The sequence below is a fragment of the Lepus europaeus genome, chromosome 21, assembly GCF_033115175.1.
Source record: "Lepus europaeus isolate LE1 chromosome 21, mLepTim1.pri, whole genome shotgun sequence".
Taxonomy (NCBI): domain Eukaryota; kingdom Metazoa; phylum Chordata; class Mammalia; order Lagomorpha; family Leporidae; genus Lepus; species Lepus europaeus.
The window spans coordinates 30,001,226-30,018,570 of record NC_084847.1 but is presented as its reverse complement, the minus strand read 5'-3'; the positions used below and the strand labels follow the sequence as shown (position 1 = coordinate 30,018,570).

At 41.4% G+C, this 17,345-nt stretch overlaps 1 protein-coding gene across 1 annotated transcript; it reads left to right on the top strand.

Moving 5' to 3' along the window:
• The first annotated feature begins 13,806 nt into the window (after nt 1-13,806).
• Nucleotides 13,807-14,543, top strand: LOC133750507 (jun dimerization protein 2-like). Its single transcript, XM_062180091.1, has 2 exons — nt 13,807-14,141; nt 14,274-14,543. Exons 1-2 carry the CDS (start codon nt 13,989-13,991, stop codon nt 14,541-14,543), a joined length of 423 nt encoding a protein of 140 aa, XP_062036075.1. The 5' UTR covers nt 13,807-13,988.
• Nucleotides 14,544-17,345: the final 2,802 nt, after the last annotated feature.

The following is a 17,345-nucleotide window of genomic DNA, read 5'->3' as shown; positions in this document are numbered from 1 at the left end:
ATTAAAAAAAAACGTTCAAAGCAATAATGACCATTGATAATATCCAGAAAACACAAACACAGGTGCTGTGGCAATATCTGGGATTGAGTTAGCCAAAACAAAACCGGATATTTCCGGTTTCATGCAGTCATATCCGGACAAAGTGGTGTGGAATTTGTATGCAATAGACCAAGCAAATCATAGTAAAAATGGTTTTGGAGAAAAGCAAAGTCTTTTCGTTAGGCAAGTGCATAAAATGTCATGTATACAAACAGAAATATCATGTTTGTTTTCCACAGTTCCTCCATTTTCTCGCTAGAAAATACGAATGTGTAGAGCTGGTGTCTCCATGTGGAACCAATTAGAGTTTCCCAGTACAAAATTAAATGTTCCCTGATAAAAAACATTCAAAACAATAAAGTCCTTTGATAATATCCAGAAAACACAAACACATCGGCTGTCGCAATATCTGTGATTGAGTTAGCCAAAACAAAAGCGGATATTTCCCCTTTCATCCAGTCATATCCGGACAAAGTGTTGTGGAATTTGTATGCAATAGACCAAGCAATCATAGTAAAAATGGTTTTGTAGGAAACCAAAGTCATTTCATTAGGCATGTGCATAAAATATCATGTATAGAAACAGAAATATCATGTTTGTTTGCTGCAGTTCCTCTAGCATTCTCCGTATAAATTACAAATGTTTAGAGCTGGTTTCTCCTTGTGGAACCACTGAGGGTTTCCCAGTAAAAAATTAAATGTTCCCTGATAAAAAAAATGTTTCAAAACAATAAAGTCCTTTGATAATATCCAGAAAACACAAACACAGAGGCTGTCGCAATATCTGTGATTGAGTTAGCCAAAAGAAAGCGGGTATTTCCCCTTTCATCCAGTCATATCCGGACAAAGTGGTGTGGAATTCGTATGCAACGGACTGAGAGAATTACAGTAAAAATGGTTTTGGAGAAAAGCAAAGTCCTTTCTTTAGGCAAGTGCATTAAATGTCATGTATACAAACAGAAATATCATGTTTGCTTGCCGCAGTTCCTCTAGTTTTCTCCCTAGAATACATGAATAGGAAAAACTGGTTTCTGCATGTGGAACCAGTGATTGTTTCCGAGTACAAAATTAAATGCTCCCAGATTAAAAAAAAACGTTCAAAACAATAATGACCATTGATAATATCCAGAAAACCCAAACACAGGGGCTGTGGCAATATCTGGGATTGAGTTAGCCAAAACAAAACCGGATATTTCCGGTTTCATGCAGTCATATCCGTACAAAGTGGTGTGGAATTTGTATGCAATAGACCAAGCAAATCATAGTACAAATGGTTTTGGAGAAAAGCAAAGTCTTTTCGTTGGACAAGTGCATAAAATGTCATGTATACAAACAGAAATATCATGTTTGTTAGCCAAAGTTCCTCTAGTTTCTCGCTTAGAAAATACGAATGTGTAGAGCTGGTGTCTCCATGTGGAACCACTGAGTGTTTCCTAGAACAAAATTAAATGTTCCCTGATGAAAAAAAAAATTTCAAAACAATAATGACCATTGGTAATATCCAGAAAACAGAAACACAGAGGCTGTGGCAATCTGTTATTGAGTTAGCCAAAACAAAAGCGGATATTTCCCCTTTTATCCAGTCATATCCGGACAAATTGGTGTGGAATTTGTATGCAATAGACCAAGCAAATCATAGTACAAATGGTTTTGGAGAAAAGCAAAGTCCTTTCTTTAGGCAAGTGCATTAATTGTCATGTATGCAAACAGAAATATCATGTTTGCTTGCCGCAGTTCCTCTAGTTTTCTCCCTAGAATACACGAATAGGAAGAACTGGTTTCTGCATGTGGAACCAGTGATTGTTTCCCAGTACAAAATTAAATGCTCCCTGATTTAAAAAAAACGTTCCAAACAACAATGACCATTGATAATATCCAGAAAACACAAACACAGGGGCTGTGGCAATATCTGGGATTGAGTTACCAAAAACAAAACCGGATATTTCCGGGTTCATGCAGTCATATCCGGACAATGTGGTGTGGAATTTGTATGCAATACACCAAGCAAATCATAGTAAAATGGATTTGGAGAAAAGCAAAGTCTTTTCGTTAGGCAAGTGCGTAAAATGCCATCTATTGAAACAGAAATATCAAGTTTGTTTTCCGCAGTTCTTCTAGCTTTCTCTTAGAAAATACGAATGTGTAGAGCTGGTGTCTCCATGTGGAACCACTGAGTGTTTCCCAGTACAAAATTAAATGTCCCCTGATAAAAAACATTCAAAATAATAAAGTCCTTTCATAATATCCAGAAAACACAAACACAGGGGCTGTGGCAATATCTGGGATTGAGTTAGCCAAAACAAAACCGGATATTTCCGGTTTCATGCAGTCATATCCGGACAAAGTGGTGTGGAATTTGTATGAAATAGACCAAGCAAATCATAGTAAAATGGTTTTGGAGAAAAGCAAAGTCTTTTCGTTGGACAAGTGCATAAAATGTCATGTATACAAACAGAAATATGATTATTTGCCGCAGTTCCTCTAGTTTCTCGCTTAGAAAATACGAATGTGTAGAGCTGGTGTCTCCATGTGGAACCACTGAGTGTTTCCCAGTACAAAATTAAATGCTCCCTGATAAAAAAAAATTTGAAAACAATAAAGTCCACTGATAATATCCAGAAAACACAAACACAGAGGCTGTGGGAATCTGGGATTGAGTTAGCCAAAACAAAACCGGATATTTCCGGTTTCATGCAGTCATATCCGGTCAATGTGGTGTGGAATTCCTATGCAATGGACCGAGAAAATCATAGTAAAAATGGTTTTGGAGAAAAGCAAAGTCCTTTCTTTAGGCAAGTGCATAAAATGTCATGTATACAAACAGAAATATCATGTTTGCTCTCCGCAGTTCCTCTTGTTTTCTGGCTAGAATACACGAATAGGAAGAACTGGTTTCTGTATGTGGAACCAGTGATTGTTACCCTGCACAAAATTAAATGCTCCCTGATTAAAAAAAAACGTTCAAAGCAATAATGACCATTGATAATATCCAGAAAACACAAACACAGGTGCTGTGGCAATATCTGGGATTGAGTTAGCCAAAACAAAACCGGATATTTCCGGTTTCATGCAGTCATATCCGGACAAAGTAGTGTGGAATTTGTATGCAATAGACCAAGCAAATCATAGTAAAAATGGTTTTGGATAAAAGCAAAGTCTTTTCGTTAGGCAAGTGCATAAAATATCATGTATACATACAGAAATATCATGTTTGTTTGCCACAGTTCCTCCAGTTTTCTCGCTAGAAAATACGAATGTGTAGAGCTGGTGTCTCCATGTGGAACCAATTAGAGTTTCCCAGTACAAAATTAAATGTTCCCTGATAAAAAACATTCAAAACAATAAAGTCCTTTGATAATATCCAGAAAACACAAACACAGAGGCTGTCGCAATATCTGTGATTGAGTTAGCCAAAACAAAAGCGGATATTTCCGGTTTCATGCAGTCATATCCAGACAAAGTGTTGTGGAATTTGTATGCGATAGACCAAGCAATCATAGTAAAAATGGTTTTTTAGGAAACCAAAGTCATTTCATTAGGCAGGTGCATAAAATATCATGTATAGAAACAGAAATATCATGTTTGTTTGCTGCAGTTCCTCTAGCATTCTCCGTATAAATTACAAATGTTTAGAGCTGGTTTCTCCTTGTGGAACCACTGAGGGTTTCCCAGTACAAAATTAAATGTTCCCTGATAAAAAAAATTTTCAAAACAATAAAGTCCTTTGATAATATCCAGAAAACACAAACACAGGGGCTGTGGCAATAACTGATATTGAGTTAGCCAAAACAAAACCGGATATATCCCCTTTCATCCAGGCATATCCGGAAAAAGTGCTGTGGAATTGCTAGGCAATGCATGGAGAAAATCACAGTAAAAATGGTTTTGGAGAAAAGCAAAGTCCTTTCTTTAGGCAAGTGCATAAAATGTCATGTATACAAACAGAAATATCATGTTTGTTTGCTGCAGTTCCTCTAGTTTTCTCCCGAGTATACACGAATAGCAAGAACTGGTTTCTGCATGTGGAACCAGTGATTGTTTCCCTGTACAAAATTAAATGCTCCCTGATTAAAAAAAAACGTTCAAAGCAATAATGACCATTGATTATATCCAGAAATCACAAACACAGGGGCTGTGGCAATATCTGGGATTGAGTTAGCCAAAACAAAACCGGATATTTCCGGTTTCATGCAGTCATATCCGGAATAAGTGGTGTAGAATTTGTATGAAATAGACCAAGCAAATCATAGTAAAAATGGTTTTGGAGAAAAGCAAATTCTTTTCGTTACACAAGTGCATAAAATGTCATGTATACAAACAGAAAATCATGTTACTTTGCCGCCGTTCCTCTAGTTTTCTCCCTAGAATACACGAATAGGAAGAACTGGTTTCTGCATGTTGAACCAGTGATTGTTTCCCAGTACAAAATTAAATGCTCCCTGATTTCAAAAGAAACGTTCCAAACAATAATGACCATTGATAATATCCAGAAAACACAAACACAGGGGCTGTGGCAATATCTGGGATTGAGTTAGCCAAAACAAAACCGGATATTTCCAGTTTCATGCAGTCATATCCAGACAAAGTGGTGTGGAATTTGTATGCAATAGACCAAGCAAATCATAGTAAAAATGGTTTTGGAGAAAAGCAAAGTCTTTTCGTTGGACAAGTGCATAAAATGTCATGTATACAAACAGAAATATCATGTTTGTTTGCCGCAGTTCTTCTAGCTTTCTCCTAGAAAATACGAATGTGTAGAGCTGGTGTCTCCATGTGGAACCAATTAGAGTTTCCCAGTACAAAATTAAATATTCACTGATAAAAAAAATTTCAAAACAATAATTAGCATTGATAATATCCAGAAAACACAAACACAGAGGCTGTGGCAATCTGGGATAGAGTTAGCCAAAAGAAAACCGGATATTTCCAGTTTCATGAGGTCACATCCGGACAAAGTGGTGTGCAATTTGTATGCAATACAGCAAGCAAATCATACTAAAAATGGTTTTGGAGAAAAGCAAAGCCTTTTCATTGGACAAGTGCATAAAATGTCATGGATACAAACAGAAATATCATGTTTGTTTGCCGCAGTTCCTCTAGTTTCTCGCTTAGAAAATATGAATGTGTAGAGCTGGTGTCTCCATGTGGAACCACTGAGTGTTTCCCAGTACAAAATTAAATGCTCCCTGATAAAAAAAAAACTTTCAAAACAATAATGACCATTGATAATATCCAGAAAACACAAACACAGAGGCTGTGGCAATCTGGGATTGAGTTAGCCAAAACAAAACCGGATATTTCCGGTTTCATGCACTCATATCCGGACAAAGTGGTGTGGAATTTGTATGCAATAGACCAAGCAAATCATAGTACAAATGGTTTTGGAGAAAAGCAAAGTCTTTTCGTTGGACAAGTGCATAAAATGTCATGTATACAAACAGAAATATCATGATTGTTTGCCGCAGTTTCTCTAGTTTCTCGCTTAGAAAATACGAATGTGTAGAGCTGGTGTCTCCATGTGGAACCACTGAGTGTTTCCCAGTACAAAATTAAATGCTCCCTGATAAAAAAAATTTTGAAAACAATAAAGTCCACTGATAATATCCAGAAAACACAAACACATGGGCTGTCGCAATATCTGGGATTGAGTTAGCGAAAACAAAACTGGATATTTCCGGTTTCATGCAGTCATATCCGGTCAAAGTGGTGTGGAATTCCTATGCAATGGACCGAGAAAATCATAGTAAAAATGGTTTTGGAGAAAAGCAAAGTCCTTTCTTTAGGCAAGTGCATAAAATGTCATGTATACAAACAGAAATATCATCTTTGCTTGCCGCAGTTCCTCTAGTTTTCTCCCTAGAATACACGAATAGGAAGAACTAGTTTCTGCATGTGGAACCAGTGATTGTTACCCTGTACAAAATTAAATGCTCCCTGATTAAAAAAAAAGTTCAAAGCAATAATGACCATTGATAATATCCAGAAAACACAAACACAGGTGCTGTGGCAATATCTGGGATTGAGTTAGCCAAAACAAAACCGGATATTTCCGGTTTCATGCAGTCATATCCAGACAAAGTGATATTTCCGGTTTCATCCACTCATTTCCGGAAAAAGTGGTGTGGAATTCCTATGCAATGGACTGAGAAAATCATAGTAAAAATGGTTTTGGAGAAAAGCAAATTCCTTTCTTTAGGCAAGTGCATAAAATGTCATGTATACAAACAGAAATATCATGTTTGTTTGCCGCAGTTTCTCTAGTTTTCTCCCTAGAATAAAGAATAGGAAGAACTGGTTTCTGCATGTGGAACCAGTGATTGTTTCCCAGTACAAAATTAAATGCTCCCTGATTAAATAAAAAGTTCCAAACAATAATGACCATTGATAATATCCAGAAAACACAAACACAGTGGCTGTGGCAATATCTGGGATTGAGTTAGCCAAAACAAAACCGGATATTTCCGTTTTCATGCAGTCATATCCGGACAAAGTGGTGTGGAATTTGTATGCGATAGACCTAGCAAATCATAGTAAAAATGGTTTTGGAGAAAAGTAAAGTCTTTTCGTTAGGCAAGTGCATAAAATGCCATCTATACAAACAGAAATATCATGTTTGTTTGCTGCAGTTCTTCTAGCTTTCTCCTAGAAATTACGAATGTGTAGATCTGGTGTCTCCATGTGGAAGCAATTAGAGTTTCCCAGTACAAAATTAAATGTTCCCTGATAAAAAACATTCAAAACAATAAAGTCCTTTGATAATATGCAGAAAACACAAACACAGAGGCTGTCGCAATATCTGTGATTGAGTTAGCCAAAACAAAACCGGATATTTCCGGTTTCATGCAGTCATATCCGGACAAAGTGGTGTGGAATTTGTATGCAATATACCAAGCAAATCATAGTCAAAATGGTTTTGGAGAAAAGCAAAGTCTTTTCGTTAGGCAAGTGCATAAAATGTCATGTATACAAACAGAAATGTCATGTTTGCTTTCCGCAGTTCCTCTAGTTTTCTCCCTAGAATACACGAATAGGAAGAACTGGTTTCTGCATGTGGATCCAGTGATTGTTTCCCAGTACAAAATTAAATGCTCCCTGATTAAAAAAAAAAACGTTCCAAACAATAATGACCATTGATAATATCCTGAAAACACAAACACAGGGGCTGTGGCAATATCTGGGATTGAGTTAGCCAAAATAAAACTGGATATTTCCGGTTTCATGCAGTCATATCCAGACAAAGTGGTGTGGAATGTGTATGCATACACAAAGCAAATCATAGTAAAAATGGATTTGGAGAAAAGCAAAGTCTTTTCGTAAGGCAAGTGCATAAAATGTCACGTATAAAAACAGAAATATCATGTTTGTTTGCCGCAGTTCCTCTAGTTTTCTCCCTAGAATACACGAATAGGAAGAACTGGTTTCTGCATGTTGAACTAGTGATCGTTTCCCAGTACAAAATTAAATGCTCCCTGATTTTAAAAAAATGTTCCAAACAATAATGACCATTGATAATATCCAGAAAACACAAACACAGGGGCTGTGGCAATATCTGGGATTGAGTTAGCCAAAACAAAACCGGATATTTCCGGTTTCATGCAGTCATATCCGGACAAAGTGGTGTGGAATTTGTATGCGATAGACCAAGCAAATCATAGTAAAAATGGTTTTGGAGAAAAGCAAAGTCTTTTAGTTAAGCAAGTGCATAAAATGCCATCTATACAAACAGAAATATCATGTTTGTTTGCTGCAGTTCTTCTAGCTTTCTCCTAGAAAATACGAATGTGTAGAGCTGGTGTCTCCATGTGGAAGCAATTAGAGTTTCCCAGTACAAAATTAAATGTTCCCTGATAAAAAACATTCAAAACAATAAAGTCCTTTGATAATATGCAGAAAACACAAACACAGAGGCTGTCGCAATATCTGTGATTGAGTTAGCCAAAACAAAACCGGATATTTCCGGTTTCATGCAGTCATATCCGGACTAAGTGGTGTGGAATTTGTATGCAATAGATCAAGCAAATCATAGTCAAAATGGTTTTGGAGAAAAGCAAAGTCTTTTCGTTAGGCAAGTGCATAAAATGTCATGTATACAAACAGAAATATCATGTTTGCTTTCCGCAGTTCCTCTAGTTTTCTCCCTAGAATACACGAATAGGAAGAACTGGTTTCTGCATGTGGATCCAGTGATTGTTTCCCAGTACAAAATTAAATGCTCCCTGATTAAAAAAAAACGTTCCAAACAATAATGACCATTGATATTATCCAGAAAACCCAAACACAGGGGCTGTGGCAATATCTGGGATTGAGTTAGCCAAAACAAAACCGGATATTTCCGGTTTCATGCAGTCATATCTGGACAAAGTGGTGTGGAATTTGTATGCGATAGACCAAGCAAATCATAGTAAAAATGGTTTTGGAGAAATGCAAAGTCTTTTCTTTAGGCAAGTGCATAAAATGTCATGTATACAAACAGAAATATCATGTTTGTTTGCTGCAGTTCTTCTAGCTTTCTCCTAGAAAATACGAATGTGTAGAGCTGGTGTCTCCATGTGGAAGCAATTAGAGTTTCCCAGTAGAAAATTAAATGTTCCCTGATAAAAAACATTCAAAACAATAAAGTCCTTTGATAATATGCAGAAAACACAAACACAGAGGCTGTCGCAATACCTGTGATTGAGTTAGCCAAAACAAAACCGGATATTTCCGGTTTCATGCAGTCATATCCGGACAAAGTGGTGTGGAATTTGTATGCAATAGATCAAGCAAATCATAGTAAAAATGGTTTTGGAGAAAAGCAAAGTCTTTTCGTTAGGCAAGTGCATAAAATGTCATGTATACAAACAGAAATATCATGTTTGCTTTCCGCAGTTCCTCTAGTTTTCTCCCTAGAATACACGAATAGGAAGAACTGGTTTCTGCATGTTGATCCAGTGATTGTTTCCCAGTACAAAATTAAATGGTCACTGTTTAAAAAAAAACGTTCCAAACAATAATGACCATTGATAATATCCAGAAAACACAAACACAGGGGCTGTGGCAATATCTGGGATTGAGTTAGCCAAAACAAAACCGGATATTTCCGGTTTCAAGCAGTCATATCCGGACAAAGTGGTGTGGAATTTGTATGCAATAGACCAAGCAAATCATAGTAAAAATGGTTTTGGAGAAATGCAAAGTCCTTTCGTTAGGCAAGTGCATAAAATGTCATGTATACAAACAGAAATATCATGTTTGTTTGCCGCAGTTCCTCTAGTTTTCTCTCTAGAATACACGAATAGGAAGCACTGGTTTCTGTATGTGGAACCAGTGATTGTTTCCCAGTAGAAAATTAAATGCTCCCTGATTAAAAAAAGTTCCAAACAATATGACCATTGATAATATCCAGAAAACACAAACACAGGGGCTGTGGCAATATCTGGGATTGAGTTAGCCAAAACAAAACTGCATATTTCTGGTTTCATCCAGTCATATCCAGACAAAGTGGTGTGCAATTCGTATGCAATGGACCGACTAAATCACAGAAAAATGGATTTGGAGAAAAGCAAAGTCTTTTAGTTAGGCTGAGAAATTAAGGCACGATGGGGTTAAAATGGAGTTGCTTGTGAGCTAACTGCATATTGTTTTGCTTCTGTACAAAACGGCTGGGCTTGCAAAATGTTTTTTTAAGATAACTAGACTTTAGCTGACCTTGTAGCATGTGATGATTGTGCTAATGCTTTTATGAGATAATTGAGCATGTGATAATTATTTTAGGAGGTATGTTAAGTTTTTGGTCACGATGACCCCGTGTTTATGCTTGCTCAAGGATTTTGTTCCCTTACCCTGGAAAAACCCTTTATCTTGTGATAATGTGTCATGCTGTGGTTTATCTTGTGATCCTCTGTAATGCTGTGGAGATATGCTAATGTTGTGGTTTTAAATCTTAAATACTCTGTGCGGTTGATGATCGGGGCCTCTCTTCTTGCACTGCACCAGAGGGTGTTGTTGTGCTTAGAGTTGGCCCATCTGCGCAGATGTAATAAACTTCCTCATGCACTTTGCAGCGATTGGACTGGAATTCGTGTTTCTGGGGTCGGTAGAAGTGTGAGACACCTGTCGGGGGTCTTACATTCTTGGGGGCTCGTCCGGGATTCGAGACCCCAGACCCACGCTCCCTTTTCCAATCGGAGGTAAGTTCTTGCTGTTTTGAGTGTTTTTGTGTGTTTTGTTGATTTTTTTATTTTTTCCCGGGGCGCTTGACGTACCGGAGGTTTATGTTGTACGGGCGCTAGGCGTCCGGGCGCTAGGCACCGAAAGAGTTGAGCCAGTAGTAGGTAAGGACAGACGTGTCCGCGACCCCTGGCTCGGGCCCTGGGGGACGCTCCAGTGGCGGTGTTTCGGGGGAGGCTGGCCAGGCCGCTCTCCCACCAGGTAAAAGGTTTTCTTCCCCGGGAGAAGGGGGCTGGTGGCAGCAGCCACTCCCGTCGGAAGTTTTGGTTTCAGTTTTGTCTCGGTCTTCTTCCCCGGGAGAAGGGCTGGTGGCAGCAGCCACTCCCGTCGGAAGTTGTGGTTTCGGTTTTGTCTTGGTTTTGCACGCAGTGTCTTTGTGAAGTCTTGTGATTTGTGAGTCTTGTGATTGTTTCTGTGTTCTAATATACTCTCCTGATTTGCCTTTCCCCTCCAACATGGGACAGGAATTAACTACACCTTTGAGTCTTACTTTAGGTCATTGGAGAGAGGTCCGGGAGCGGGCCCAAAAATGTCTATAAGAGTGCAGAAGAAGAACTGGACAAGTTTCTGTACGTCCGAGTGGCCAGCCTTAAACATCGGGTGGCCACGGGATGGGACTTTTGACTCTCGAATTATCTTACAGGTGAAGAGCCAGGTCTGCAGGGGAGGTAAAGAAGGGCGCCCGAATCAAGTGCCCTACATCTTTGTGTGGGAGGACCTGGCGAAAAACCCCCCAGACTGGGTAAAACCTTTCCTCCTTTCCAACAGGGCGGTGGCAGAGCTCGATCCTACTATACCCACCACCGCCCTGAGGATGAAGCCCAGTTCTGAATTGTCAGCAGTTGCTCTGGGGGTGGCGTCGAGCCCCAAACCCCCTCCGATCCTACCCGCAACACCCCTAGTATCAGAAATTGCAGATCCATTACAGGAATTGGACACCCTCAAACCTGAAAAACCCTCAACTCCTCCAGGCAGGCAGGAAGACCTTTTTGATATTCCACCACCTTATTCCCCTCGCCTCCTTAGGAGGGCACCTTATATCCCCCGCTTCCCAAAGAGGCCCGCGGTGCCCTTTTTGGAAACCAGAAGAGAAATGGAGGAGGAAGAATCCGATGAAATGGAGAAGGGAGGACCCCGGCCCGTTCTAACTGGCCGCCCTTCTCCACCATATAACTGGGATCACAAGCCCTGACAGGACTTGCAGGGCCTGTTTTACTAACATTAATTTTACTGTACTTAAATGAAACTCTGTAGGAGACTCAGACTCTACTGCCAGACTCTCCTGAAGGGGTTAAAGTTATTTAGTTAAAAAAAAAAAAAGGGGAAGTTTAGAATGGGCTAAGAAAAAGAAATTAACTAGGACCCTGGCCACCACAGTTAAAAGGCAGCAGATTAAGGGAAAATCAGAATAGGCAGGGACCCCGGGAGACCGACAAAAGCACAGAGAAGTGCCCAAAAGGACAAGTCTGCTTAAGATCTGACTAACAACGGGAATCCAGTGGTGCACGTCTGCCGCACGGGACTGAACTGACCGAAAACGGCCTCTGCAAGCCAACGAGAGGAAAGACGGCAGCAGCGGAGTGGTGAGGCTGGGCGACAGCGGCCCCTCCCTCGCTGGGATACGTGTGGTCCGTCACACGGATGGGGATAGTGTTGGGGATGCAGGCCCTGCCCAGGTTCCTGTGGATAATGCTCCATCACCTCCTGCGGTGTCCGGGACGAGCCCACGTGAGCCGACATCCCCCTAGCTTCCGGAGTACAACGGGGACAACAGTGAGAGGCAGCCGAACGAGGTCAGTGGTCTGGGTTTCTATCTCCAACCCCCCCCCAAGAACTTTGCTCGGCAGGCAGAGCTGATCGCTATGGACCAAGCACTCCGTGCAGCCAAGAAAAAGGAGTGGGTGAAAATTCACAAGAACAGCAGGTACGCTTTCGCCACTACCTATGGGGAACTCAGAACAGACAAAGGCTTTTCCGACAAAGCGCCAATGTTTCCCCGATTTGGACAACCAAAGGTACTGGGGTCAGATAATGGACCCAGCTTTGTCTCCCGGGCAAGCCAGAGGTGGCCAGGGTGCAGGGGGTTTAGCTAAAGAAAGCTTTGTTCAACTAGGGGAGGTTTTGACCATAACGGAGAGCTGGCACTAGGGACTGGGTCGAGATGTTGCTGATGGCTTTTATTTGGGAGTTCCTAATATCATGGGTGTTGGACTATATTTGTTTTCCCAATTGATCTGGTCTGGGCTGGATGCGGAGGCATGTATGCAGCGACAGGCACAGCACTATAACAAGCTGGGCAGTGCTGACTTGCGCTGCATTCAAGCTTCTGTATATAAACTGCGTATGGAAACCCACACTCGCGGTAGATTGGTTGGGGCCAAGTATTAATTCTTTTGCAACTTCCCTACCCCGCTAGGCTTTGCTTAAATGTTCGCCTCCCAGGGCTTCGAGGGCTTCCAGGAGGAACAGTACCCGGCTTTGCTCTCCGACCTTTCTGCCATGGAGTCGGCACCTGACAGCAGCCCAGGGAGCTACAACCCTAGGACTGTGGCTGTGAAGGAGAAGCCCCGGGGGCCAGAGGGTGGCCGAGGTGGCAGCTGGGGCAGTTACAATCCCCTGCAGTACCAGGTGGCACACTGCGGGCAGACGACCGTGCACCTGCCCCCAACCCTGACGACACTGGGCCAGCCCCAGTGCGTCCCCGAGGCCCCCTTGGCCACCACTGTGCCCCCTGTACACCTGCCCCCAACCCTGACGGCACCGGGCCAGCGCCAGCGCGTCCCCGAGGCCCCCTTGGCCACCACCGTGCCCCCCAGCAGCCCCCTCGAGGCGCCCTCCTCGGCTGACCCCTCGCAGGAGGGCAAGAAGGCAGTGAACGACAGCCTGGAGTACCGGCTGCGGCGGGAGCGCAACAACATCGCCGTGCGCAAGACCAAGTGGCGCATCCTGGAGATACAGCAGTACATGGCAGAGAATGAGCAGCTGTGCAGCCGCGTGGAGCAGCTTACGCAGGAGCTAAATATCCTGCACAGGTTTTTGAAAGCTATTATAAATTTAATGTCATTGGTCAGTAAACATTGAGGACATAAAAGGAAAAAGTATTGTTGGTAAAAAGGGCTGAGAGCTTTTTATATAAGAAAAGGACATGGTTTGTAAGAATGACTTTATCCGGATGGCTAGTTTACTCTAGACTGAAATGAAAATGTTTACAGTAATTCGAAGAGGGTGTGTGAAAGTCACAAAAAGTATTTGGGTCAATTCAGCTGAACAGGCACCAGGTATCAACCCAGATTTGTATGACTTCTTCAGGGATGTGTTTTCTGTTTTTGTCTTTGTTGTATTTTCTGTTTTTGAATTCTGATGCCTTTTTGTAATTTTTCTATCCCGCGGAACATGCATCCCCTACCCTGTAGACTTGCTTTTGTGCTCATAAAATCGGCTGCAAGGCACAGAGATGTGTTTGTAAACCTGTGTCTGGCAGCGGATATGGTGGGCGCATGGGGAGGCGGCCGGTTGACGCCTATCAGCTTAAACTCGGATTCTAACTTTACAACACCAAAGTTTCAACTGGACGGTCTTTTAAGAGTCTTATCTTGAGTGGAGTGGCTCTTGGAATCTGCTCGGGATGGGACTTTTGAAGACTGTTTAGTATTCGTACCCGGCTCCCCTCCTTTGTTGCAGGATAAAGAAAAGTTTCGTGCTCCCACACTCGTTTCAGACCCTGTGCCTGGCCGGCCTACTATGATGCATGGGCAGATTCCCGACCCTTTCGTGACCACGGGCTCTCTGCCAGGGCAAGACCCCCTGACCAGACGGCCCAGCTCGGCTCTGATCGTGAAGGAGCTGAAATGCATTGGGACCATAATCGTGCCCTTGCTGGAGATAAAGCTGGGCATGCCTGACGCAGCCGTGGACACCAGCACCGAGGTCACCACCAAGGACTTAAGAAAAAAAGAAGTGGTAAAGGAGGCAGAGGATGGAAAAGACGCCCCCGCCAATGGCAACGCTAACGAGGTAAACCTGGACAAGAGGCCCCAACCTGTAGAAAGTGAGCTCGATGAACAGGAGGAGCGGAGGAAAAGGCGCTTGGAACAGAACAAGGCGGTGTGGGCCCGGAGGAAGGAGCGCACGGAGTCCCTGCAGCGGGAGTTTGAGCGGCTGGAGTTCAGAAACGCGGTACTAAAGATGCAGGTCAGGGAGCTGGAGCAGGAGCGGCAGCAGCTGATTCTCGTACTGAACCGGCGCCGCCCCACCTGCATTGTCCGCACCGACAGCGTCCCTGCCCCTTGGACCTAATATTAATGGCTGTGGTGCAAATGGTATAACTCATCCCCATAATTTCACTTAAATTTTAAGATTAAAATTTGACAAAAAGAAAAGGGGGGAATGAGAAATTAAGGCAGGATGGGGTTAAAATGGAGTTGCTTGTGAGCTAACTGCATATTGTTTTGCTTCTGTACAAAACGGCTGGGCTTGCAAAATGTTTTTTTTTAAGATAACTAGACTTTAGCTGACCTTGTAGCATGTGATGATTGTGCTAATGCTTTTATGAGATAATTGAGCATGTGATAATTATTTTAGGAGCTATGTTAAGTTTTTGGTCATGATGACCCCGTGTTTATGCTTGCTCAAGGATTTTGTTCCCTTACCCTGGAAAAACCCTTTATCTTGAGATAATGTGTCATGCTGTGGTTTATCTTGTGATCCTCTGTAATGCTGTGGAGATATGCTAATGTTGTGGTTTTAAATCTTAAATACTCTGTGCGGTTGATGATCGGGGCCTCTCTTCTCGCACTGCACCAGAGGGTGTTGTTGTGCTTAGAGTTGGCCCATCTGCGCAGATGTAATAAACTTCCTCATGCACTTTGCAGCGATTGGACTGGAATTCGTGTTTCTGGGGTCGGTAGAAGTGTGCGACACCTGTCGGGGGTCCTACAAGGCAAGTGCAAAAAATGTGATGTATACAAACGGAAATATCATGTTTGTTTGCCGTAGTTCCTCTCGCTTTCTCACTACAAAATACGAATCTGTAGAGCTGGTGTCTCCATGTGGAAGCAATTAGAGTTTCCCAGTACAAAATCAAATGTTCCTTGATAAAAAACATTCAAAATAATAAAGTACTTCGATAATATCCAGAAAACACAAACACAGGGGCTGTGGCAATATCTGAAATTGAGTTAGCCAAAACAAAACCGGATATTTCCGGTTTCATCCAGTCATATCCGGGCAAAGTGGTGTGGAATTCGTATGCAATGGACCGAGAAAATCACAGTGAAAATGGTTTTTGAGAAAAGCAAAGTCTTTTCGTTAGGCAAGTGCATAAAATGCCATCTATATAAACAGAAATATGATTGTTTGCCGCAGTTCCTCTAGCTTTCTCAGTAGAATATACAAATGTGTAGAGCTGGTGTCTCCATGTGGAACCAATTAGAGTTTCCCAGTACAAAATTAAATGTTCCCTGAATAAAAAAAAAGTTTCAAAACAATAAAGTCCTTCGATAATATCCAGTAATCACAAACACAGGGGCTGTGGCAATATCAGGGATTGAGTTAGCCACAACAAAACCGGATATTTCCGGTTCATCCAGTCATATCTTGACAATGTGGTGTGCAATTCGTATGCAATGGACTGAGAAAATTACAGTGAAAATGGTTTTGGGGAAAAGGAAAGTCTTTTCGTTAGGCAAGTGCATAAAATGCCATCTATATAAAGAGAAATACTATGATTGTTTGCTGCAGTTCCTCTAGCTTTCTCGCTAGGAAATACGAATGTGTAGAGCTGTTGTCTCCATGTGGAACCACTGAGTGTTTCCCAATACAAAACTAAATGTTTCCTGATAAAAAACCTTTCAAAACAATAAAGTCCTTCGATAATATCCAGAAAAGAGAAACACAGGGGCTGTCACAATATCTAGGATTGAGTTAGCTAAATCACAACTGGATATTTCCGGTTACATCCAGTCATATCCTGACAAAGTTGTGTGGAATACGTATGCCATGGACTGAGAAAATTTACAGTGAAAGTGGTTTTGGAGAAAAGCTTTTTCATTAGGCATGTGCATTAAATGTCTTGTGTACAAACAGAAATATCATGTTTGTTTGCCGCAGTTCCTCTAGATTTCTCCCCAGAAAATACGATGTGTAGAGCTGGTGTCTCCATGTGGAACCAATTAGAGTTTCCCAGTAGAAAATTAAAAGTTACCTGATTAAAAAAATTGAAAACAATAAAGTCCATTGATAATATCCAGAAAACACAAACACAAGGGCTGTGGCAATATCGGGGATTGAGTTAGCCAAAACAAAAATGTGTATTTCCGGTTTCATGCAGTCATATCCGGACAAAGTGGTGTGGAATTCATATGCAATGGACAGAAAAAATCACAGTAAAATGGTTTTGGAGAAAAGAAAAGTCTTTTCGTTAGGAAAGTGCATAAAATGCCATCTATACTAACAGAAACATCATTTTGTTTACCGCAGTTCCTCTAGATTTCTCCCTAGAAAATAAGAATGTGTAGAGCTGGTGTCTCAATGTGGAACCAATTAGAGTTTCCCAGTACAAAATTAAATGTTCCCTGATTAAAAAAAAAACTTTCAAAACAGTAAGTCCTTCGATAATATCCAGAAAACACAAACAAACATAGGATCTGTGGCAATATCTGGGGTTGAGTTACCCAAAAGAAAACCGGACATTTCCGGTTTCATCCAGTCATATCCTGGCAAAGTTGTGTGCAACTCGTATGCAATGGACCGAGAAAATCACAATAAATATGGTTTTGGAGAAAAGCAAAGTATTATCATTAGGCAAGAGGATAAAATGCCATCGATTCAAACAGAAATATCATGATTGTTTGCCGCAGATCCTCTAGCTTTCTCAGTAGAATATACATTTGTGTATAGGTGGTGTCTCCATGTGGAACCAATTAGAGTTTCCCAGTACAAAATTAAATGATTCCTGATTAAAAAAAAAAACTTTCAAAACTATAAAGTCCTTCGATAATATCCAGAAAACACAAACTCAGGGGCTGTGGCAATATCTGGGATTGCGTTAGCCAAAACAAACCCGATATTTCCGGTTCATCCAGTCATATCCGGACAATG